The 25,684-nt window shown below is 36.8% G+C and overlaps 1 protein-coding gene across 1 annotated transcript; it reads left to right on the top strand.

Moving 5' to 3' along the window:
• The first annotated feature begins 54 nt into the window (after positions 1-54).
• Positions 55-24,981, top strand: LOC122313797 (ankyrin repeat-containing protein NPR4-like). Its single transcript, XM_043129038.1, has 9 exons — positions 55-219; positions 937-992; positions 5,817-6,256; positions 9,727-10,251; positions 10,617-10,769; positions 11,071-11,172; positions 18,083-18,130; positions 18,258-18,685; positions 24,250-24,981. Exons 1-9 carry the CDS (start codon positions 208-210, stop codon positions 24,856-24,858), a joined length of 2,373 nt encoding a protein of 790 aa, XP_042984972.1. The 5' UTR covers positions 55-207; the 3' UTR covers positions 24,859-24,981.
• The last annotated feature ends 703 nt before the right edge of the window (positions 24,982-25,684 follow it).

Here is a 25,684-nt window from a genome sequence, read left to right as displayed (position 1 = left end):
ACTGGAAAACGTGCCTAATTATCAAAGGAAACAAAAGTTTTAAAGCTTTTCGTCCTATTCTCTCTGTGACTCAAATCTTTTCAACGTCAAGAAATGAAAGAGACTTATTTTCTTTCGTTTTCGTGCTTATAAAAGCATCGAGACTAGGGAGTTTCATTTCAGCACAATTTTCCTTTTGCTTGCTTATTGCGTGCAGCGAGACTGACTATGTCTTTCCAGGTACCTTTTTTAAGTTCAATTATTATATATTGTTTGATAAGCTTATATAAACTTTAACTTTCAGTTTTGTAAATTTAGCTCGACATATATTTTGTAAATCTTAATTTCGTGCATTTACGACCCAAAAATATCTCGTGCATGCGAAGAAGTCCAAGATCCCGACTCAAGAACATCAAAAACAAACTTCTCACTCCCTCTTCAAATAACAAGGAGTCTCATCCACCAAACCCCAAAATATAATTGCCAATCTTGCTCATATCAATAATCTATTTAATCAGTTGCACAAAATGAAGGTATTCTCTAAGATTGTCGATCTTCACTCGAAATATCACCGATTTTAATGCCAAAGAAAGCCTTAAATGTTGTAGTGTCATGAGAATATGCAAAAAAAATTGCTTGATCTTCACTAACTTTAAAACCACCTTAACCACTTATAATCTACCAAAGTAAACGGCTTTTCAATAGTAGAATTTTTCTTTTTTCTTTTTTATTTATTTATTTATTTATTTATTTTTTATTTTTATAAAGCTTTATAATTAATTAGAACACTGCAGTGAAAAACTCTATTACCTGCAACAACCTCAAATAGGCACTACTAAGTGGAGAACGTACGTAGTGTGGTTCTCCCTAACTAGAAAAATTATATATTTAATTTGTGGGGTTTGTAAATAATTTGAAGTTTTTATTGGTTATTTTGAACGGTTGTATCACCGACAGGCTTCAAGTTTGAGTACTCAAAGCCGTCGGCATCGGCAGCAGAATCTGGCCAGAAGGTAAGTGTTTACTTTTGTTTATTTTCTCCTATGCTAACTTACTATAACTGTAACTATTTTACACAAGATGCATGATAACGAAACATGGACATGGTTGTTTTGTCTCAAGACATATAAGTAGTCAGGTTATTCTGCATGAGTTTCCAGGTATATGGTAAATATGACAGAACATAAACAAACAATTCTAAAAAACAATAGCAATGATATTTTCATAAACATTTCTTTGACAAATTATATATATCTATATATATATATATAAAAGACCTAATGTACAAGTGTATTGAACAACATCATAAACAAAAACAGAGGTTATGTTTACTCCCGTGACAGGGTTGTGCATGTTTGCTGATAGCCAAGCAAAATGTACCTTATTGTTTGTCACTAAAATGCGTGCACTCAAAATGGAGGTCATATTTACTCCCATGACAAGATTGTGCATATCTGTAGTTAGCTAAATAGAACTTATCACTTTGTTGTCATCAAAGTGAGTGTACTCAAAACAAAGGTTATTTTTACCCCCGTGATAGGTTTTTGCATTTTGTGGATAGCCAAGTAAAACATAAACCACCATGTCACCAAAGTAATTGCACTTAGCAGTCAGAACAGAGGCTACTATTATGTCTCGTGTAGGATTGGAAGCAACTATTATATCCATGGCAGGGCCATAAATCAAAAGTCACTATCATATCTTGTGGCAGGCTTAGAAATTGAAGCAGAATAGAATCTTATGCCTCAGGGTTTTCAAATACAAATCAATAACAAAAATAGTATATTGAGCATTTAATATCATAGACTCAAATCGAAGTTTCAGATCTCATATTCACATTTTATGCAATAAAAAAATATAGTACATGAATTGTTCATATTTGCACCAGTCATGATAGAATGTTATGTTTCAATGTTCAAATATAGAGACTAGTCCAGAAAATAACTGAGATAGTTTTTCTAACAAAATATACAAGTTTTTTTTCCCACAAAATTAATCTCAATAAATTTTTGGTAAAGTTTAGCATGGTAGCACTGCTTACCTGACCTTTTAACATTCTCTGAATTTCTTCACAACAGTAGCTAACGAATATCAATCATCATAAAATAGGCACGTAACTTGCATAAATTTCTACTTAAGCACGTACTTGCAATTAAAACTTGAAAACTAAAATCCTCGTAACCCTAAAAATATCTCCACATCCACATGTATCTTTTCTCCTGATTTTATTATAGGAAATCAAGTAAATAATAACTACAGTCAACACAAGTTTGGGTAGGGATATTTTTGTAATTTATCTATCTCGGAGATGGAGAGAGAGAGAGAGGCTAATTGAGAGAGAGTGAGAGTGTGAGGGACATACCAACGTTGGGCAACCGAGAGGAGTGGAAGGTTGGGTTGTGTCCTTCTGGAACCGAGCATGAAGCATGAACAAAGTCGCTACGGTGGCTTTCCACTTGAGTGGCTTCCCGGTTGGGTTGTGCATGGGTGGAGTTGTGCATTGCAAGGAACTAGTTGTAGGTGGTGGGTCATCATGGTTTTAGTGGTCCATGGTCTATGTGGTGCAATTATGGTGCATCTCAGAGGAGGCATGACACTGGATGGGTGGAGTTTCCAACATGGGATTGAATAGTTTAGGATGCTCTATTTTCAAGTTGCTAAATTAGGGGCTGTTTGGATGTGCGGTAGTGGCTTGGGTCATGACAGCTGCTCTTTTGGTTGTAATGGGCTGTCTGTGGTGAAGGGTTCACGTGATGCATGCAAGTGTGTTGTTTAGACCATGAGGGAGACGACGTGATAGGCTTGGTGTCTTGGGTTGTTAGCAGTTGAGCTTGTACGTTACACTAAGGTGGTCATGGGAGGGTGAGAGGCCAATAGAGGAGAGCTTAGTGGTGGAGCCCAAGTCTGAAAATGTCTTTTTTGTGAGGTGGGGCCCAAATATGTAGATTAAGTGGCTTCTTTTATTTTGTGTGTAGTGGGCTTGTTTTATTGTGAAGTGACTGTGAATTTTGGGCCAAGCCCATGGCTGAAAGAGAGAGCCCAACCCTTCCACTAATACTATGTTGTTTTGGCCTAAGGGTAGGAAACCTAAAAACTTTTTCCCTCCCCATCTTTTTCTCTCTTGCGCTGCACCAACCGCAGCCCATTCTTCTTAGGGGTGTAAAAGAAACTAGCAAACCGGTAAACCGGACCGGACTGGACCAAACCAGTGGGATTGGTCTGGTCCCGAGTTTGGTTCGTTTCGGTATCGGTTTTATTTTTCTTTAAACTAGTCAAAATCGGTCCAGTTCTGATTTTTCTTTTTGTAAAACCGGACCAGACCGGCTTAAATATATATTTTAATTTTTTCTATTATATATAATTTTTATATATAATATATAATTATATATAAAATAGTTTTGAATTATATGATAAATTACTAATTAATATAATATTAAATTTCAAAATCTTATATCATTTTGTTTATTGTTTTAATAGTTATACTAATACTATATCATTATATATTATAATATACTATAATATATCACTATATTATATATATAATATATCACTATAGTCTATAATACAATTATAATATATATTATAATATACTACAATATATTATCACTATAGTATTATATACTATAATATAATATATTATATTATATAATACATAATAAAGTACATTAAAATCGGAAATCGGTAAAATCGTAGTACCGATTTAGGAGGATAACCGGTGCATAATCGGTTTTGAAAAATACAAAATCAGTGCATACCGGTTCGGTCCTAAATTTTATCCAAAATAGGACCGAACTGGACCCGTTACACCCATACTTTTTCTTCCCCATTTCCTTCTTCCCGCAACCCATGAACCATCGCGCCACCCATGTCCACCATGAGCTTGTCGGCCACACTTCTTCTGCTCCATCTGTCCGGCTTCCCCCTATCGACATCCTTGCGCGATGCTTCCCCTTTTGATTTCTCACCCTCTCGCACTCTCTCTCTCTCTTCTCCTCTCCACTTAGTTTTGGCATTGCCACTGCCATCTGCCGCTGTCCAACGTTAGTTGTGGTGGGTACTCTTGCTGCTGAGTGTCATCAAGGGCGTGTCATGGCTTGTCAAGGGCAGTGTTGAGGTGTGGCCAGGGGTCACTTTCCTTTGGATTTTGACATAGAGGCTAAGAGTGCGGTGGAAGCTCTAACAATGATGCTAGGTGCAGTGACTGTCCATGATTGAGCAAAATAGAGGGAGGCAAGGACTTGGGAGGAGGTGGTGCGGCTTGGGATGTTAAGATGGCAAACCTAGGACTTCATGAGGGGGAAGAAGTACAGTACATTTGTTTTTTTTTTTTTTTTTTGGGGGGGGGGGGGGGGGGGGGGGTTCGTTGGGCCTTTCACATCACATGGGTTAGAGTCCATTTTTCGGGCTTTCATAGGTTCTAGGATTTTTTCTTGGGTCCTATTCTAGGTTCTAACAAATGGGTTGATTCATTTTAAGCATCCAACTAAATTCTAGAGTTTGCTTGTAATTTCATGAGTAAGTTACTTAACTACCCTAACAGGCTGATCTTAAATTCGTCCAACTTCCCCAATATATATACTTTTGCTTTTAAATAAATTCTTGGGCTTAGTACCAATAGAATTGGGCCCACTTGATTTATAAATATTAAATGGGCTTTAGTCTAACTAATGGGCCCAATTAAATTTTATAATCAACTATAATAAAATTTGGGCCCCTAACCTACTCAAAATTATCAAATAAACCTCAATGGGGCTTCTTAAAATATTGACCGATTAATACAATCCTAAAATCATCCACTAAATAGCCTTACAAGGCCTGAGAATATACTTTTGAGCCTATGAACCTAACTAAAATATGTATTCAAAATTAAAAAATAATTGTTTGTGGGCTTATCCAATATATCTCATTAAATCAAATTTAGGCCCAAATAAATTATTCCATAATCTATTCCTTATAATATTGGACTAGGTTGTTACAAATTTGTGAAGAACCCTTATATTTATCTTTAGTATCACTCATTAATATGTTCATCTTAAATTCAATAAAGAATCGATGATATTGATAAGGGAAATATTAATTCCCTTTATAATTACCATTTATGAATGCACCTACTTACCCCTTTTGGCATTTGATATATTTTGAAATTACTCCTCTCTTTTTTTTTCAAAACCACAAAACACAAATTTCTTTATGAACTAAGACAGGTAGAATAATTTCCTTCAAAACGATCGATAATTATTATTTTTATATTGAGAATTAGAACTTGAAAATATATCATCAGTGTTTCATATATAAATTTTACGGTATGTTTCTCTTATTTCCTTCAGTTTTCGTCCAAGATGGGTTTGGGGTTTGTTTTCTTCTTCTTTATATAGGTCCTAGACCTCTTTTGTAAGGAAGAGGTCCTATATAAAGAAGTATGTACATAGGTCCTTTTACATTAATATATAGAAATACACACTCTCTTCTATGAAGATTAGAGCCACAGTGTTCACTGTTTACCATTTTCTAATTGTCATCATTCAGTAGCATTAATTAGCACCGGCCCGGCGATAAAGTTATATATTCTTAATACTATATTTTAAGGGTGGGTCAAACTCTCCCTCAATAAGTAATTCTAACATATGAAACATTTAATTAGAACAAATTATGAAGTCATGGTTTGAATTCAAGAATTATGTTCAAATACTATGTGAAAATACTTGTCCCGAAAGTCTTAAGTTAATAGGAATAGATAAATTTACTTATTTATATACATAACAGGAAATTGAAATACATGTCATGATGTCTCTATATGTTTCAAGTTTGAATATCTAATTACTTCTTGCTTTCGACAGATTAAACATGCCGATAAATATGCTTTCAAGCACAATTGTTCTTGAGGTTCTTAGAAATGACAATTATGCGAATTGGAGTGCTTGTATTAAAAACTATTTCTTGGCTCAAGATCTTTGGGATATTTTCGGAACCACAAAACCTTCAGAATCAAAAGATTGTGAAGTGGAATTAAAAGCTTGGAAGAAGAAGAATGCTGCAGCTTTGCATGCGATTCAAATTTCATGCTCGGTGGAAATACTGTCTCAAATCAATCATATCAATTGTGCCAAAACTGTTTGGGCTAGGTTACATAAATTAATGACCCAACCACCATCGAAAGGAGTTAACCCAGTGGCTGAGCAGAGAAACTCATCGAATACCCCATCTAGTGATATTCACGAGGACGAGGATAGATCAACGATTGCACCTGATCAAAAGGTTGAAGCAGGAAGCTACCCAGGTCTCTCTCTCTCTCTCTCTCTCTCAAACAATATTAAGATTATCGACAAATAAAAAAAAAAAGCATAAGATTACAATCAGGGACCAGGAAGAAAACTGATGATATGCCCATTGAACCAGATGTTTTCTTCATTCTCTTCTCTTATGTTGTTCTCTGTGGAAAGTCGTGGAAAATTTGATTAAACATTACAATAAAAACAAGATTTTGGGATTACCTTTTAGGAACATTTTTCTGGTTACAAATGACGTAGTTGTCCACTAGTAACGGAACTAAAAACATAGAGAAATTTTCTTTGTTACTAAATGAATTTTGCAATAACTGACTCACACACACATGTATCTTCTATTTCAAAAACAATTTTTAAAATAGAAGCATTAGCCATGGAGGCATGTAGGATTACTCTAGGTGAATGTGACATATTCGAGGGGACCATCGAGATTGGCTAGAAGCCTCCAAGACATGCTTGAAGAGGTCCTCAAAGATTGGCTCGTGAAAGCCCCTCCAAGTGAAATCTCTCCCTTTCAAACTAGGCTTGCTGAGTATGCACACAAGAAAGACCAACATAGAAAATCACTTTGTCTTCAAAGTACATGCACTTAGAAATAGAAAGATAGGTTTTGGTACGAACATAATAGCAGAGCCCACAATTTACACTCGTGGTAAGGTTAGAACGAATGCAAAAATAGAATAATATGCTATGTGGCTTTCAAATACAATAATAGAACAGTTCATTGAAATAGATAATGTAATATTAATTATAAGGTAAAGATTTCAGAAGTCATATCCGCATTTTATGCAATAGAAAAACAGAGAGCTACAAACAGAGTGCTACAATCATGATAAAATATTACAATCTATTATTTATATGTATAGAAGAGTGCAGAAAATAATGAAGGTTGTTTTCGTAACAAAAGCATGCATGTTTTCTAAAAAATCAACCTTAACTAATTTTTGGGAAAAGTGCATAGGAGTTCTGCTTAACTTTTGCAGTGTACTATCTAGCTAAGCCTTCTAATAAAAAAGTAGTAGAATTACAACCTAGACCAAAATTGTGACTGACACGCTAATAACTCATACCAACACTAAACCAGCTTAAATAAGAAAATTCTATAATCTGAACCATAACGAAGAAAAAAAAAAAAAAAAACTAAAATCCACGGCCTCATGATATGCAACCCATTCTAATTTAGTCCACTTGGTGCCTCAGGTTTACAGTGGCTCAAGCACAACGTACCCTAAAGGTACGTACTAGTCCACCATAAGGTTAATACTCATAATCCACATTCATAATCCCGGACTTTTAAAACACTAATCCACAGTTTACAACCATTCCACATCCATAACATATATATTAAACATTTTTTTGGACACTTGAGGATATTTATTATGCTTGTTTATATTTTCTTGTATTTACACTTTATATGTATATTGAATGGAGTGGATGAATGATGAAATGATAATGTTTGAAATAGACATAAATTCCCAAGGCATTATATCATTAGCCTGAGTAATCCCTACTAAAGACCACGTTAAATGAAGTTACAAGTGTTGTAATATATGACAATAATTTTGTTGGTTATATAACAAAGGACCGTCTTGACTCACACTGGTAGCTAATGTAACATTGATATGACGGAACTCTTATAATGTATTTTGGGCTAGGGAGGTCTTCTGAAATCAAACGTGCACAATAAGATCAGAGTATGCTATTCTCTTGTAATAAATCCATATAATTTTATTTGTAAAAGAAAATATTATTTTATGGATATATGGGTCAAGTGAGAGAATATAAGAGCTTTACTCTAATTAGATGTCCCAGACACCTATATCTCTATGTTTATACTAGCCCAAATTAATGAGTTATGGGATAAATGTAGACCTAGGTTTTCGATGATGGCCAAGAAATCTATTTAGGTATGGAAAGGGTTAATGGTTCTCCCCTATAACATATATAATTGTCCTCTAACTATTAGGAAACACTTAAATGAAAAGTTGTTAGGGTATGATCATTTCCTCTTTGTTGAGTCAACTCTTTGTTAAGCTACAATGGAGATCAGATGTACGTTTTCTAACTTGAATTATTAGATTTGATATCATGGATCGAAGATTTTAATATTAATGTTTGATGTTAAGATATTTAATAAACATAGGCAATAGGCATGTCAATATGTAATCAATAGGAAGTCAATTTAATACTTTGTTAATAACAATGTTGTGAAAAACACGCGAATGCCGAACACTTGAATGTTTTGTGCCATAACAAGATAGGCGGGTACAGGTGTGCACTTCGGATGTGCGCGCTCACTTCTCCTGCTGGCTCTTCATTGGGAGATGGGAGGAGCTCCTTTGAAATGGGGAGCTCGCTCGCCATAAGGGCAAAAGCGAGAGCTCACATAAACAAGGAGCTTGCCATGCATGCCAGGAAGGCGAGCTCGGCATGCGAGCACTGACTCATTGGCCAGTAGTACTGCTCAATGGGTTTGCGCTGTGCATAGATCGGGGGCTACTCCACTTCCCTTACTACCTCATGCGAGTTACTATAATGGTCTTGGACCAGTAGATCAGTTCTTTGGGTGAGCTTTCCCATGGCCGGTGTTGGACTAATTGTTATATATAACTTCTAAACAAAGACGGTATGTTCATGGGCAAAGTGAAATAATAACAAAAGTAATAACAAAAGGGGACATATATACATGAAGAGATCGGCCGGTGAGGCGACTTGGCTCTTCATTTCTTTTTATACATTTCTTCGGTGTCATGCGACCATTATTCAAAATCTCACAGAAGAGGTCAACCATTGATGTGAACTTTCAAACCCAGAAGTCAATGGTACTGATCAGATGGTCGAATCTTGGTGTTGACGATGTTGAACTACTTCAATAAAAGAAAATGAATGAAGTTGTTAAAAAAATGAGACTAATACTTACCTTGTTTGACATTGAAACATGCAATCGTAGTATAGAACAGAAATTCATGATGAATTGAATATGTGCATGCAAAATACGATGTAGTCTTGGTTTTTCTCTTTGTTTCAACTTGAAATAAGTCGAGTTTAATTCAATGATTTTAGTGACATAACATATTGCGACAGGCCAGACGAGAATAGCACACAATTCATAGTATGAGATTATCTCCGTCTGTTGCGAACTTATATTGTGAGTTATTTACTGTACTTTTTTTCCAAGTGAATAGGAGAGAGACATAGATTAGAACTAATTGGGGAAGTAGCCCGTACTAAACTTTCAACAGTGCGCACTAGGTGTTAACTATATAATCTAGTTTCACCATGTTATAGCTAGAGGCGTTTTAGGCATATATCTTTCCTCCCTAAACGTGGCATGCTTTTTATCGTTCGTACTAACTCTAATGATCATCTTTACACACAAGTATGTACTCAACTGACATGCATCTAGCTGTCCAAAAAATAAAAGGTTTCATTTCATTCTGAGAAAACAAGGAAAACTTGGCAGGGAAGCAAACCGAAATTAAGAGAAGGAGCCCGGACTACTACTCTACTCACTATGCGGAACTACGCAAGGCTTTGCAAAGTGGTGATTGGAATATTTGTGCAAAAGAATTCCTTAAGCTTCAACCCTATTCAATGAGTACCGATAAAATTACTACTACGGGCAAGACCGCTCTTCACGTGTCTGTTGAGGCGGTACATCTCCATATAGTGAAAGAGTTGGTGGAGCTAATGTCGGAAGATGACTTGGAAGTAAAAGACAACTACGATAACACAGCTCTAATGTTGACAACATATAGTGGACAGTACAAGATGGCGGAGTTGATGCTTAGAAAGAACAAGAAGTTGGTCAGCAGGGGAACTGTCCACTATGGGCGCAGAACCCTTCCAGTTGTTAATGCTATTTCAAATGGACATATAAAAATGGCTCGCTATTTTTATTCTCTCAATCCGCCTGAAGATCTAAGTCCAGAAAAGGACAATAACGGTTCAACACTCTGCACCCAAGCTATATATGCTGGAGCTTTAGGTATGTACGTACGTACATACGAAGAATTTGATCTATGTCAATATATATATATATATATTTATATATGTGAAAATGTTAAATGGTCCTCTAGTTTTGTCCTCTCAGTTTAGCCGTTTGTGTATTTAATTTATTTTTTTATGAATTTTTTTAATTATTAAAAAAGTAACTATTAGTGAATTTGTATATTTTTTAAATATTTAAATATGTTTAAAATATATGTAAAAGAAAAAAAATACAACTGCACTAATGGTAATTTTGAGGAGCAAATTCATGGAGCTGGATAGCACCTCCCATATTATATATAGTCTCCATTACAATATAATTGTATCTGGGTTTTTTTAATATTGTTTTATGTACACGTACAGATATTGCTTTGGATTTAATCCAAAAATATCCAGATTTGGCTCTTGCTCCAGACAGATCAGAGAAATACAGCCCTATATTCGCATTGGCTTCTATGCCAGCTGCATTCCCGAGTGGAAATCCGCTCGTGTTTCGGAAAGAATTGATCTACTCTCGTTAGTATACGCCCACTCTCTTTTCTGTTACAGTACTTTTTTTTCCCTCTTTTGTCAGGTACTTGTTCCAGTATTATGAACAGCTAGCCATGATCGATGAATTTTAACTATTCTTACAAGGATTACATGCAAGACTGAATATCTTCTAAAATTGATCTGCTTCTTCTATTTCTGTTACTTTTTTAAATGCTGCAAGATATATAGAATGGTACGTGACTACGCAAGCATGCATTAATAATTTGGCTTAAGCTTTTGATAATTACCAATTTTGTGATTCATTAACATGATTTTTATCTGAAAGGTATACCCACTCAACTGAAAAATGGTACCAATGAAGTTCAGTTGAGAATTCAAGAAGACGAGGGACGCCAAAGCAATGAAGTAAAAACTAACAGATCATCAGGTACGACGTAGTTGTTAAAACTTTCTTTCCCTAGTTAAGGATTTCGCTTTGCAAGAAGTATCAATATATTTTGCAAAGGTTCATTTCTCTATTGTGGTGTTAAGATAGCATAACTATTTTTCTTTCTGCACTGGCAACATGTAATTATGTGGACATATATGGTCATACTTCCTTTGCGATCACGAAATTAATGATTAATTAAGCAAATATTTAAAAAGAGAAATGATTTGTATAAGTTTTAAATATTCAAGCCTCATATATACAAACCCTTATAAAAAAGTAAACTTCACCTAAAAATGTATAACTCACATTTTTACAAATGGCTTATATAAAGTTTGTCTATAAATATTTTGGACTATTTATAGGAGTGGGTTTACTTGATTCTGGGCTATTACGATCTCCTATCTCCCATGACGTTCTCACCTTAATTAACTTCCACGTGAAAGGGGCGGCTTCTTGGGCTACCTATTCTGCCGTTGGACCATTGGCTCCATGGGACGCCATGGCCCATTTACCCTATAGTTAACAATCAAGTTGCCAGGACTATTACTTATGGCGGAGGAAAATCTCATTACAACAAAACAAAACAATAACCAATAGACAAACAAAACAAAACCAACACTCCATTAAACTCTAACATGTGGTAACCCAACCTTATCCAACTGAAGCATACCCTTCAACAAACGTGGCAAAGAAGCATAATCAACAAATCTACTGTTATGACCTTCCACTCCCCGATGTGCAAGGAAATCCGTGGCAAAAATTTCTTCCTCAGTAGGAGCAACGCCAAGCGACAAATTATCCTCCTCAAAGATAGAACTTTGAATGAGAGGCAAAAGATTAACCTATTCAACTAAAGAGTGAGCCGAAAGATAATTTTAAAAATAATTGAGAGCTCCTTGGTGAACTTGATCTGGAGACTCCAGGAGCGTGCAATCCTCTAGCCGTATGTTTGAAATAACTTTATTTTTCCTCTGTTGATTAATAATAGCGTGGAAAAATTTGACATTTTGATCACCTTCCATAAGCCATTTCTTTCTCGCCAATTGAGATAGTCTGGTTTTTTCACGTTGCTCCCAAGAGTCAAGCTCAAGTTTAGTAACCAGAAAATCACATTCAACCTTAAGATCATAGCCACCTTGTAAACTACTTTCTAAGACCTCCAATCTCTCTTCCATGTCCTTAACTGTCTGCCCAACATGCACGAAAACTTGTCTATTCCATGCTCGGAGAGCTAGTTTGGTTTTCTTCAATTTTTCTGCTAACCGTAAAAGGCCCAATGCTTGAGTAGGTTCCTTCCATATTGGCTCCACACATTGCTTAAATTTGCATGAGAACACCACATATTTTGAAAGCGAAAAGGATAAAGGTTGTAGCTTACAACCAATTTTTGAAAATGAATGAGCGTAGGGCAATGATCCAAATACTTCCTCTCAAGATATTCGAAGAAAGCTTAAGAAAATTGAGTCATGAATGGAACATTAATGAGTGCTCTATCTAGCCGAGCCCAACTTCTTGAATTACCCTCATGGCCATTACACCACGAAAGTCGACTTCCCACAATCTGAAGGTCCAGTAAACCGTAATGATCAAGATGAGCATTAAACTCCTCCATGGAAGAAATAAGCCTTGGATTACCACCAATTCTTTCACCATCTCCCCGGATGATATTGAAATCTCCTATAACAAGCCATTATCACTCATTGGGGTCAACTTTCTCTAGACTTTGCCATTAATCTCTACGCTCCAGACAACTACACTTTGCATAGACAAACGAAATTAGGAGCTTGGCCTCACCAATTCGAACCCACCCAGTGATCATCTGATTAGTCATGGACAACACCTCCCATTCACATTTTTCACTCCAAAAAATCCACAATTTGCCATCCATAGCCTCATTACTACAATAATGTGGGAGCCTCAATGAACAAGCCAAGTGAGGCATTTTATCAACCGCAGCAAAAGGTTCCGAAATCCCAACAGTAGTCACTCTATGTTTCTTTACTTAACATTTTAATCTATTTCTAGAACTGCCTAACCCTTTCAAGTTCCACACCAATATATCGTAAATCATAAATTCAGTTCAGAGGGTCGGGATAAAACCTGTTGTGATTGTCTCACCTTGTGTTTCTTGGTTTTAGAAGCCATGACTCTTGGCTCATGGGTTTCAGGATCGGAGTCATAACTCTTCTCTGGAGCAAGTGCTATAGGTTTGCCTCCATTCTCAGCATCCAAATGAAAAACTGATTGGTCCTCCCCTACTGCAACAGCATCATCGACCACCATATTTGCTAAAATCTCAAAGATCAGTACAGTTTGTCCCCCCTAAAAACACCTCTTGTAGGGACATCTTCCAATGGTAACAATTCTACAATTGGAATCCCCACCAAAAGACGAATTGCACTTCCCCCTCCTTCATTTTCAAGTGTAACCACCCTCTCCTGCAATGACACAAAAACATCTGGTCTCGTATCCAATAAAACAGGACTTAACGTATTCTTGGAGTCTACCTCAAAAGGTCTAATAACAAGATCGGTATAATTTGTCTCTCTTTGCAAAATAAATGACTTATGCTTGTCCTGTTTCTTCAAACCCCCGTCCGCATCAGCCAAAACCAGCATCTTTCCAGCCTTGTTATTTCCAACTGGTATACCTTCTGAAGACAAGGTTGATAAGGTTTTTTCGAACTTGAACCTTCCCCATCATGCCCCTTCTTCCCCTCCTTCTCACTTGTTTTTTCTTTCCACCCTTTCTTATGAGGAACTCTGTACCCTGTCCCCCCTGCAGTATGCTAAGACTCCCCCATACGACAAACCACTTTCGTATGACCTTGTCTGCAACATTTAGAGCAATAAAAACCTAGTTTTTTGTACCTTGCCTCTTGCCAGATTGTCCTATTAGATGACAAAACAATTGGAAAACCTTGGATAGGTTCCTCCTTCAGATCCACCTCTACACACAAATGCACCTGTGGCCCTCGTTTTGTGTAAGGTTGCTTGTCAGTGCCTAAGTAATGACCAAATCTTGTGGCTAGAATTTGTAAACAATTGGTTCTATACATATGTAACTGTAGACTTGGTAAAAATATCCATTGCAGCGCCAACAAAGATTCAACGTGAAGATCAAAATCCTTTGTCCGCCGAAACAATTTGAAAACACATCTATCAATCACTCTACCCTCTCGCACCTAGGCATGCATGGAATCAAACTCAGACTGCATTTGAATGAGCACATGATAGTCATCTCAGAATCCGAAAACATAAAACATCGCTTGCCATTTACGTCCATCAGATACCGCATTGGAAGTTTGAAAGAAGAAGGTTCCCGCCTCATGACTGCTTGTGCAAAGGACTTTTTACCAACCTCCCCCCCAACCGAGTCCCCCGACGGTGTCAAGGACACTAGTGGCGGGTGGGGGCGCGGCCATAGGTGAACCCTAGGCACTAAAAGCGAAAAAGATCTCAAAAGGCAACTCTAAGGGCATTTTTTATAATACTTTTCTGTCTCTCTCCTTTTCCTCTTCTTTATTTTAACCTCTCCTTTTTTTTCCTTCTTTCTTTTCTTTCTTCTCTCCCCACTCTCTTCGATACTTTTGCCAACAGAGCTAGCTGGACTGTTGGGAATTTGGACCTACAAATTCACCCCCCCTAGGATCTACCCTTTGCAGGAATAACAAGAAAAATAGAGAAATAATAACAACACAAGAAATTTACGTGGAAACTCCAAAACAGGAGAAAAACCACCAGACCCAGAGAAGAAAATTCACTATGTGAAAAATTGTTACAATCACACAATTTTTCTCCTCACCACACCCACAAAGCTACCCCACTAGTAAATCTTTAACTCTACACCTCTTCCCCTTTTACAAAGGCTAATAGAGGAATTTAACTAAAGTCAAAAGTTACTAGATAAGTTTTCAACTGGTGCACTTAAACTAAGAGGCTAAGCCTCTTATTTATAATACATGAATTTTGCTATTCTCATTAATCTCACTGATGTGGGACTAAAACAAGCAAAAAGTCAACAATCTTCACCTTGCGACTTTGACTGGTCCCACAGCCAAGCTCCACCTCAATGAAAATCTTCATAGCTTCCGCTATCATACTTCACCATAAAAGCATACCCACTCAGAATAAACCAATTCCAAGCATTTCACTTCGGCCCATGTCGAAAACAACCTTGCTGAAAATTATGGTGTAACTTCCACGTTTGGCTTTCCTGGAAGTTCATCAGCCATCGACATGAATTTCCACCACACACCCTGCATCAATGCCAAACCAATGCCTGTGTGCAAACTTGTGGACCCGCTAATATTAACACATCCTCTATCATGGCAACTTTGGGAATTAGCGGCATGCCATGAGGATGTACATGTCTCTTTTTAAAGATCAAAATCTTCCATGGAGAGAGACACAATATTAGCATCAATATCAGTATCTCCATTTATTGACTTGGAGCCACTTGCCAAACCTGCTCCAGCTCTTGGACAATTTTTTTTGACGTGCTCAGATTGTCCAAACCCCCAGCAGACTACTTTCTTCTTCATGGAGTTCTTCATCTTCCCATTTCCAGCTGCTACCATCGTTAAGTTCTCAAGTGGAACATTACTTCCACTACTTAATCTTCTCTCTTTAGAAAAGATTTTACTGGTAACCTCTGAAAAAATTATTTTCTCCTTCCCATGTATCAAAATAGGTTTCATGTGCTCATAGGAAGGTGGAAGAGACCAGATGAGTCTCAAGGCTTGATCCTCATCATCAATTTTAACTCCAATAGCTTCTAGCTCAGCGACAATGCCATTGAGAACACTTAAATGATCTGAAATAGTTGTACCTTCACTCATCTGCAATGTATGAAACTGCTCCTTCAGGTACACAAGATTTGAGACGCCCTTCGTCTGATACAACTCTTCAAGTTTTTCCCAGAGTTCATTTGCCGTAGATATTCCATGCACATTTGCAAGAACATTTTTGGCCAAGCACAGACGTATTGCACTTGCTGTTCTCAAATCCAGATCCTCCCAATCTTCATCGCTCATTTTAGATCTGCTACTTTCACCAGTTACACTAGTACCAGTGCTGACTTCATGTGTTGGTCTGTCCTTCAATGCCTTGTGTAATCCTGATTGAATCAAGATATCCTTGACTTGTACTTGCCACAAGCCAAAATTGATTCTCCCATCAAATTTCTCCACCTCAAATTTGACAAGATTTGAAGGCCTACTTCCTGACATTACTTTGATGAATTTACTGTAGAAATAAATAGTACCTCACTAAGTCAGTTCCCAGGAAAGATTGGAGGGTCACAATGGACACACTTAAAATTTCCAATCTCCTAGACAGAACCTCCTTAGACTGTACGTATCCACACTACCACACCAAAGCTCCACCCCACAAAAAGAACCTAGTGGCTCTGATACCAATTGTTGGAAATTTGGACCTCCAAATTCACCCCCCCAGGATCTACCCTTTGCAGGAATAACAAGAAAAATAGAGAAATAATAACAACACAAGAAATTTACGTGGAAACTCCAAAACAGGAGAAAAACCACCAGACCCAGAGAAGAAAATTCACTATGTGAAAAATTGTTACAATCACACAATTTTTCTCCTCACCACACCCACAAAGCTACCCCACTAGTAAATCTTTAACTCTACACCTCTTCCCCTTTTACAAAGGCTAATAGAGGAATTTAACTAAGTTAAAAGTTACTAGATAAGCTTTCAACTGGTGCACTTAAACTAATAGGCTAAGCTTCTTATTTATAATACATGAATTTTGCTATTCTTATTAATCTCACTTATGTGGGACTAAAACAAGCAAAAAGTCAACATGGACTTGATGGGAGGGATTCACATGCCCATGCTTGCTTGATAATATATATAAATGCAATCAAGATTTCTCGCAGCACGATTGTAGAATTGGCCTGCCGGTTAATAGTGACGTTTCAAATTCACGCATGCTCCTTAGTAAATGAGGAGTGAAAATTTGGGAGTAACTTATGGCAAACGGGTCGTCGGGCCGAAGAAGTCATCCTTGCCTACGTGAAGGTTGCGATAGTTATGCAAGATGGCAAGGTGAGGTGATGCGTGCCTACTAGGAATGACAAGGTCGAGAATTGAGGTGATGTCATCCATCAGAACAGGGAACATTATTAGAGCATTAATAACGATGGGAATGTGTATTACGAACCAGTGAATGCAATGTGCAGCATTTTTAGTGCAATAGGATAGGATGCTGAGAGGCATTTGATACAATGGGACATAAAAAATATGCATTTAGTATGGTAAGAACCGGACATGTGGAAGAGATTCTCAAGTGGAAGCATGAACTGTGGCAGAAAAATTAATTATCTAGTTGCAAGACCGGTTGACTAGAAGGGAACTCTAGATCAGGACATACAATAGCCCATAACCATGGAGACAAAACGCTATAAACATACAATAACCCATAACTATATAATATGCAGACCAAACACTATAAACGGTCCAAAGCATATATGGGGTAAAACTCTAGGATTCATTTCTATCTTTTAACATATCTTGATTCTAAGTTAAGCATCAAAGCTATTCGGCCTACTTGGACCCGACTGACAATATTTTTTTCTCTATTATCTTATTTCCAGCTACATCCACTTCATTGGTCTTGAAAACTGTATGAGAAAACAGTAATATCAGCAATTGTCATTTCTTAAGAACCAAATTTGGAACACAACTATCATGAACTTATAAGTTTCTCTCAATATACCATGAAAGCAAATAAACTTAATTACAAAATGAGGTTTCACAAATGCGTTTCTTACCTAGGTTGTATGATGGGAATATGAGCAAATTTCATAGTATTTTGGAATAATATATTCGATCAATCTTCTAATGTGTGTACCTGATTAAATTTCGTTTCTACTTTGTAGTTCGATGCCTGTTGAGCTGGCCATTTTCAAAACTCATTCAACTCTTGGGTACGTAATTTTAATTTGCCAAATTTATCTCATTTCTTTAATCTTTTTTATCCCTTTTGTTTTTCTTCTTCTATGTGTTAATGTTTCGTTTGATTAAATTGTCAATTGTGATCAATTGTTGACAAAGATATCGAGCATTTAAAGGAAATGAAGTTGGTCCATGAACAATCTCGTTTACTTCTGAATCTTATGTGTGAAGAAATCGTAAAATCAGACCCGGAAAAAAGGAATAAAGGTAATGTTAATGCAGCCATTTTCCGTGCAATCAAGAAAGGGGCTTTTGAGTTCGTTCGCGATGTATTGAAAAAGAATCCAGATCTTCTGTGCAGCAAAGATGGCAATTCAAGAAATATATTCTCATATGCTGTCCTATGCCGCCAAGCTAAAATCTTTAGCCTTATAAATGGAATAGATATTAAGAACAAAATGGCAAATGAAAAGGATCCCTCTTGGAACAATATATTACATATCGCAGGGATGCCACCAGCTTACAATATGCTCGATCGCATACCAGGTGCAGCTTTACAAATGCAAAGAGAACTACAATGGTTTAAGGTCATCTCTCTCATTTTCTATATATATTTATCTGATATACTCTTCTTCATACTGCAAGCCGTGGCTATTTTAGCACAACTGACACAAAATGTGGTGAGGGAGACAAATATATCTAGGAAAAACAAACAACTGAACTTTCGGTGTAATAAGGCACCATTAGTTCAGCCAAATGATCAGGAATCTTATTCAAAAATATAACACTTGGAGACTGCTATTCTAGGGTTTTGAATAGTAATTGGAATTTGAGTACTGCGATTAAATCAAGGAACACGTCTATATTAGATTCTATTGATTCTGGGACATGCGTACGTACAATGTTACTCTTGAAATATATCTCTTAGCAGTATGCAAATGTGTTATTACTAAGAAAGTACTTCATAACAAATGGATTATGCACTCTATTTTGATCTTTGGTATACGGTAATTTGACTAGTGACCTATTAGGGAACTAGGTATTATATATATAATTAGCTAAGGATATAAGGATATATATAAAATTAACACTACAAGAAATTAGGCCTTTTGCAGCGTTTTTAAGTATGCTGCAATTAAAGTCGCTGCAATAGATATTCTTTTGCAGCGAAATATTACTCCTTGCAAATTTTTTACATCGATACACGGTTTAATGAAGCGGGGCGCTTCACTTAGTTTTTTGCAGCGAAATTTTAGTCTATAACGACGACAATATGCGTTGGAAAAACAAAAACCTTCTTGCAGCGGCCTAATATCGTTGCCACTGGCTACGGGCGCGAAAACGGAAGAGAATTTGTTTTTTCCCCCCGAAACCTCTGTTACCGAGTTCAGAGTTCTCCACTTCGCGCCTCGCCCATTTCTCCTACCTTCAGTACCCAGGAGACCAACTTCATATCTTATAATAGTGCAGTTCAGTACTATTATAATAGTACTGAACTGCACTGAAATCTTCCTCTTAAGGGTGTTAAATATATGCCTAATAGGATTCTATATGTACTAGTGACAAACGAAAACCATAAGACATTAATTAACACGTCTTCAAAATATAAGAATTTTTTTTTAATCATCTAACCGACATGTATAACCTTCAACTGCTAAAAAGTCGCAATATTTTCCATCCATCATAATGTGCCGCGATGGGTATTGGCATTGAATAGTCTTCTCTCATTTTTTTTCTCTCTAGAAGAAAACTGAGATGAAGTGGGATCCATCAAGTTCTAACATAATCAGAGGTGGTTGGGAGTGGAGGGTAAGAATAACGAATACTTATGTCATCTATATGGGACTGATTTAGGTGGTTTGAGTGTACTTTAGTGGCAAGAGTGGGATTTCGATGGTGAGAGATGAATGAAATTGAGGATAAATGGAGAAGCTGAAGCTCATGGAGGAGGAAGCCCAAAATATTGATTTTGGTGATGATGAGTAAGAAGAACTGAAATATAAAGAAGATGTGTGTGACATCCCTCTTTTCCTTGAATTTTTAAGTGTTTACTGAGCTAATTATTTTATTGGATCCTTTATTTTAAATTGATTATTATTATTATTATTATTATTATTATTATTATTATTATTATTGTATTTTATCGTTATTATTGCTGAAGTTGAACTAGTATTTTATCTTAATTATCTATTCTTTTCAAGTTAGTTAAACTAGTATTTTAAATCCTTTTCATTGGATCGGTTTTGAAATACTGACTTGAAAGAGTGGACCTCATTAACTTCCCTTCTTTTTTTCTTTTTCCCTTTTTCTTTCTTTTTCTTCCTTTTCCCCCCACTTTCCCTCTCTCTCCACTCTCCCCCTTTGAACTCGACGAAATCACCCCCCCTTTGAACTCAACGAAATCACCCGTGACCCACCCAGCCTGCCGACCACCACCACCTCTCGCTAGCGACCTCCCCCACCAGCCTCCACCCTCTCGGTTTCTCTCTCTCTTCCTCTCTCCCTAATTTTCTCCCTTCCTGTAGCCCTTCTCCTTGTGTGGCCTATCTCTGCCGTGACTCAGCTAGATCGCCGCCAACCTTCAGCGAAGCTTACGTTGGTGATTTCCCTCACGCTAGTCTCCACCCTTGTGACCTCTCCTTCTCACTCTCTTGGTTGCATGTTGTTCTCCTCCGTGCACTGCCATGTTGCAGCCCTATGCAGCCAGCTGCCTCCCCCCTTCACTAGTGAACCCCCAGCCCCCGAACCCAACCGCTCATGGCAGCCCTTTCCCCCACATGAGCACAACCCAAAATGAGTTTCCCCCCCTCTTCACACGACTTAGATCCGCCACTAGGCCCGTCGTGGACCGCCCTCTCGAGCCACCACCAGCTCCACTAACACCCACTCAGCCACCTCCATGCCCGACCTTAGCCTACCAAGCTCTCCTTTCCATTTTCCATTTTGAGACTCATAGCCATTGCTTAGAAAACACTGTCCGCCGCTACTATGCCACTTTTGGCGTGACCTTTGATCTTCCAGAGTTGCCCTTCGTCACTATAAGTATTTTTCCAAAGAACTTTTAAAATTTAAATATATTTTTCTGCTAACACTTTTTCTGCAATCTTTTAGTTGTGCCAGACCTTGAGTCTGAGGAGTATGAGGGTTAAGTTAGATTGGAGGACGGGTTGTTTGTGAAATTGATTTATGCTCGGGTATTTTATGTCGTGTTCGGTAAAATGTTATTCATTGTGCATTTGCATGCATTTTCACATGTTATACATGAAAAATGGGTTTCGTGTCGAGAAAATATTTTTGGGTGCATGTGTATCATGACCCCAAGCCAAGATGAGGCATTATCTCAGTGGAACTCCTCTGGTCACTCGGGAGCATAATATACTCTTTGGTAGTTTCAAGGGGTGAGACTCGAGTTAATCATTTACTCTTTGCTGATAACTAGATACTCTTTGGTAGAGCTAAGATAGAGGAATGTGTAAAAATTCAAGGTTTATTATGGAAATATGAAAAAGCATCAGGTCAATTCCTGAATAAGGATAAAATAACTGTCTTTTTAGTTTCAATTCAAAAGAAGAAGACAAAAGGAGGATAATGGAGGGAGGTGGAGCAGTGATGAAAGGTAGCTATGAGAAATATTTGGGGCTGCCTGCAGTTATAGGGAAATCAAAGTACAATGCTTTTAGGAGCATAAAGGAGAGAGTATGGAAGAAGATCAATAACTAGAAAAACTATTTTCTATTAGTTGCTAGGAAAGAAGTTTTAATAAAAGCAGTCCTACAAACAGTACCCACTTACACAATGAGTGTGTTTCAACTTCCAAAGAAGCTGTGTAGGGTGCTTAATATTATGCTTGCCAAGTTTTGGTGGGGCAATCAACAAAAAGGGAGTGGTGTTCATTGGTACCGTTGGGAGAGGATGGGGAAACATAAAGGGAAATGGGGTTTGGACTTTAGGGACATAGCTAGAGAGCTTCAATATGGCTCTTCTGGCTAAGTAGGTGTGGAGGCTACTACAGAACAAGACTAGTATGGCTGCTAAGATTCTGAAGGAAAAGTAGTTTAAAGACAAGCCATTACTAGAAGCAAAATTGGGTCACAGACCCTCCAATATGTGGAGAAGTGTGTGAAATGCAGTGAGTCTTTTGAGAGAGGGACTGAGATGGAAGGTTGGAAATGGTGATAGAATTAAAATATGGGGTCAGAGATGGCTTGCTACACCTTCAGCTTTCATTGTACAGTCTCCAGTCTCAGTTCTAAATAATGAAGCAAGAGTGTGTGAGCTAATGCAATGCAGAGGGGGGAGGAATGAATCATTGATTAGAAGAATTTTCAGTAAAGAGGAAGTTGATCAGATATGTAGTATGCCATTGAGTAGCATGGATGTGGAAGATAAAATGATTTGGTGACCATAAGAAAGGATTGTTTTTTTTTTTTTGTGTGAAGTGCATACTACTTGGAGCTTGAAAGGAAAAAAGCTAGCAGAGGTGAAAATTCAAGGCATCAAGAGAGGAAAAAAGGCAAGGAAAGCATATGGAAAATGAATGTTCCAAGGAAAGTTAAATTATTTCTCTGGAAAGCTGTCAATGAGTTTCTAGCTACCAAGGAAAATCTTTTTTTGAATACAATAACAGAAACCCCTATTGTCCCATTTGTAGAAGAGATGAGGAAACAATTATGCATGTGGTTTGGCAATGTCCTACAGCTTGTGATGTCTGGTTAGAGTCATTGAGTATATTGTAGAAGATAAAGATTGAAGAATCTAATCTACTAGCTCTGTGGGAAAAACTCATAGAAAAACTGAATGAATCCGAACTAGAGGAGGTAGCTATTGTGATGAGGGGCTTATGGCTGAGAAGAAATGAGTGCATTTTCAAAGACAAGTTCAAATCTCCAAGTCAAGTAATAAGATATGCTAAGCATGGTCTGACAGGATATCAACATCTCAATAGACAGACAAGGCCAGCACTAGAAGGAATGGAGGGAGTTGTAGCATAAATCTGAGGTGGGAGAAACTAAGACCAGATTATGTAAAAGTCAATTGGGATGCAGTAGTTGATAAAAAGGAAAGGAAGGTGGGCATATGGGTTGTAAGCCGAGATGAAGATGGGGAAATGTTAGTAGCTGTGGAGGGATAGAAGCATAATGTTGATCAACCTATTGTTGCTGAATGTTATGCTTTATGGAAGGCAATGGATGTGTGCAGAGAACTCAGATTTGATAAGATGTTGTTTGAGGGAGATGCTCAAGTGGTAGTTAAAGTTGTTAACAACACAAATGAAGATTTATCATACTATGGAAGTTTAATATAAGGTATGAAACAATTACTGAAGAATAGAACATATTGGAAAGTACAGTTTACTTATAGAACTTACAATGAGATAGCTCATATTCTAGCAAAGGAAAGTTTATTTTTATAGTCTGATTTGGTTTGGATAGAAGATACACCTGATGATTGCTTGTAATGCTTGGAGAGTTGATAATATTGAAATGTGGTGGGATTGTATTCGAGACTTTCTTTCTTAAACCTTATGGTTTGATAAATGTCTGTAATTGTTTATCTCGAATGAAGATGTTTGTTTCTATTTAAAAAAAAAACAATTTAAATCGGGCGTGAATGATATTTAGGTGTGGACAATATTGAAAGGATGCAAAATGTAAACTTTAATAATTTAAGATGAATAGCATATATATTGCCTGGGTGAGACCACAATTAGTCATTGTGAGTTTGAAATTTGTCGAAATCTCAGAGTTCCATCACACATAAATACACTCAATATTTTTGGTAAAGATTTTAGGATAAGGATTTCTTTTGTTTTGGGTTTTGACAATCTCAGGTTTTGCAATGGGGTTGATTAGTTTGGGTTATGGTTCTAGTTTTCAGTTAAAACAAAGTTGTAAGGGGATATCAATATTAATATTCTTTATTTTTTCCTATTTCATTCACATACTGGAATATATCCTCCACTATCTGTTTCATAGAAGGTCATAATTTTATTTGAATCTAGTCAATAAAATTTTAGGAATGAAACAATTAAATCTGATATTTACTTTTTCCTCTATTAATTTCATGACAAAATTCTTGGTTCTTGTCATTGATTGATATTTACTTCAATATATATTTTGCTAACTTGTCTTTAATTGTGTTACACATGTAGGAGGTCGAGAGTATTGCCCATAAAAAAATCAAGGAATTTGTAAACAAAGATGGTGTGACTCCATGGGAGTTGTTTACGAAAAACCACAAGGACTTGATGAAAGAGGGTGAGAAATGGATGAAGGATACAGCAACTTCTTGCACAGTGGTAGCCGTTTTGATACTTACTATTATGTTTGCTGCAGCCTTTACCGTTCCTGGAGGCAACAACCAAGACACAGGCTTGCCAATATTCTTCAATAAAAAATTGTTTAGGATCTTTATAGTATCGGATGCTCTATCACTATTTTCCTCTGCATCTTCTGTACTGATGTTCTTGGGAATCCTTACATCACGTTATGCAGAAGAAGACTTCTTTAAATCCCTACCCACAAAAATGATAATAGGCCTTTCCACTCTTTTCTTCTCCATTGCAACCATGATGATAGCCTTTTCTGCAGGTCTTTTACTTATGCTACGTGAAGAATCAAGGATGGTTATTCCAGTCATATCTTTGGCTAGTATTCCTGTCACCCTCTTTGTGTTGATGCAATTCCCCCTTCTTGTAGACATGTGTATTTCAACTTATGGACCTAGCATCTTCAATAGGAAAATGAAACGATGGTTGTAACTTATCCAAATTGACCTAAAGACAGTCAATTAGCAATTGAGAAAGCTGTCAGTACTTATATATTTCCTTTTATCCATCATGGAGAGATTACTAATAAATTAAATTTCAGTTGGATTGTGTTTATACACTTTGTCAGTTTCTTTTGCTTTGAGACATATTACATTTCATCATAAGGTCATTAGTGCATAATATATTTTGGTATACATTTTAATTTTATTTATTTATTTATTTATTTCTTTTCTCGATTAAGAGTCGCACGGCCCCTATAAACGTTTCTAGGAATAACTCTCGTTCTAAGGGTGGCACAAAGGCAAGGCAATTACTTAGGCGACTACCAATCGCCCCCCAAAATGCAAAGGCTCTCTCTTTGCAACTGAACAAAGTCCATATAAATCTATTGTATATTCTTTTAGAGAAAAACAATCCATAAAAGGCCAGCTTATTTTATATTTTGCTCCAAAAAAAAAAAAAAGGCCCTTGCAACTTACAATTAAAAAAGTTGTGTTGTATTAAATACACACATTCTTCTCGCTATTGATCTATCCATGTCGCATAAGAGCATTGTTAATGCTTGAGAGTAGAATAAATCAGAAGAGACATGTGATATAAGGTGATATAATATAAATAATATTTTCTAAAATTTTTGAAGTATGGTGTGTAAAAAAGACTGTATTTTATCTTAAAAATCTTCTAAAACATGGCATATATTTTAATGTTTTTGTTTAAATATATTTTTATAACTAAACTAATGCTCTGATCGAACTAGCATTGATATGTATATTTATCAATGCAAGTTGGGGGCTGAAGGGAAAGGGGGCTAACAAGT

Source organism: Carya illinoinensis, chromosome 1 (assembly GCF_018687715.1).
Source record: "Carya illinoinensis cultivar Pawnee chromosome 1, C.illinoinensisPawnee_v1, whole genome shotgun sequence".
Taxonomy (NCBI): Eukaryota; Viridiplantae; Streptophyta; class Magnoliopsida; order Fagales; family Juglandaceae; genus Carya; species Carya illinoinensis.
This window is presented reverse-complemented; position numbering and strand designations above follow the sequence as displayed.

Excerpts from the sequence above, each read along its gene's own strand:
- LOC122313797 (XM_043129038.1), top strand. Across the intron at positions 6,257-9,726 it reads TGAAGCAGGAAGCTACCCAG|GGAAGCAAACCGAAATTAAG; the intron begins GTCTCTCTCTCT and ends AAAACTTGGCAG. Across the intron at positions 11,173-18,082 it reads AAAAACTAACAGATCATCAG|TTCGATGCCTGTTGAGCTGG; the intron begins GTACGACGTAGT and ends TCTACTTTGTAG.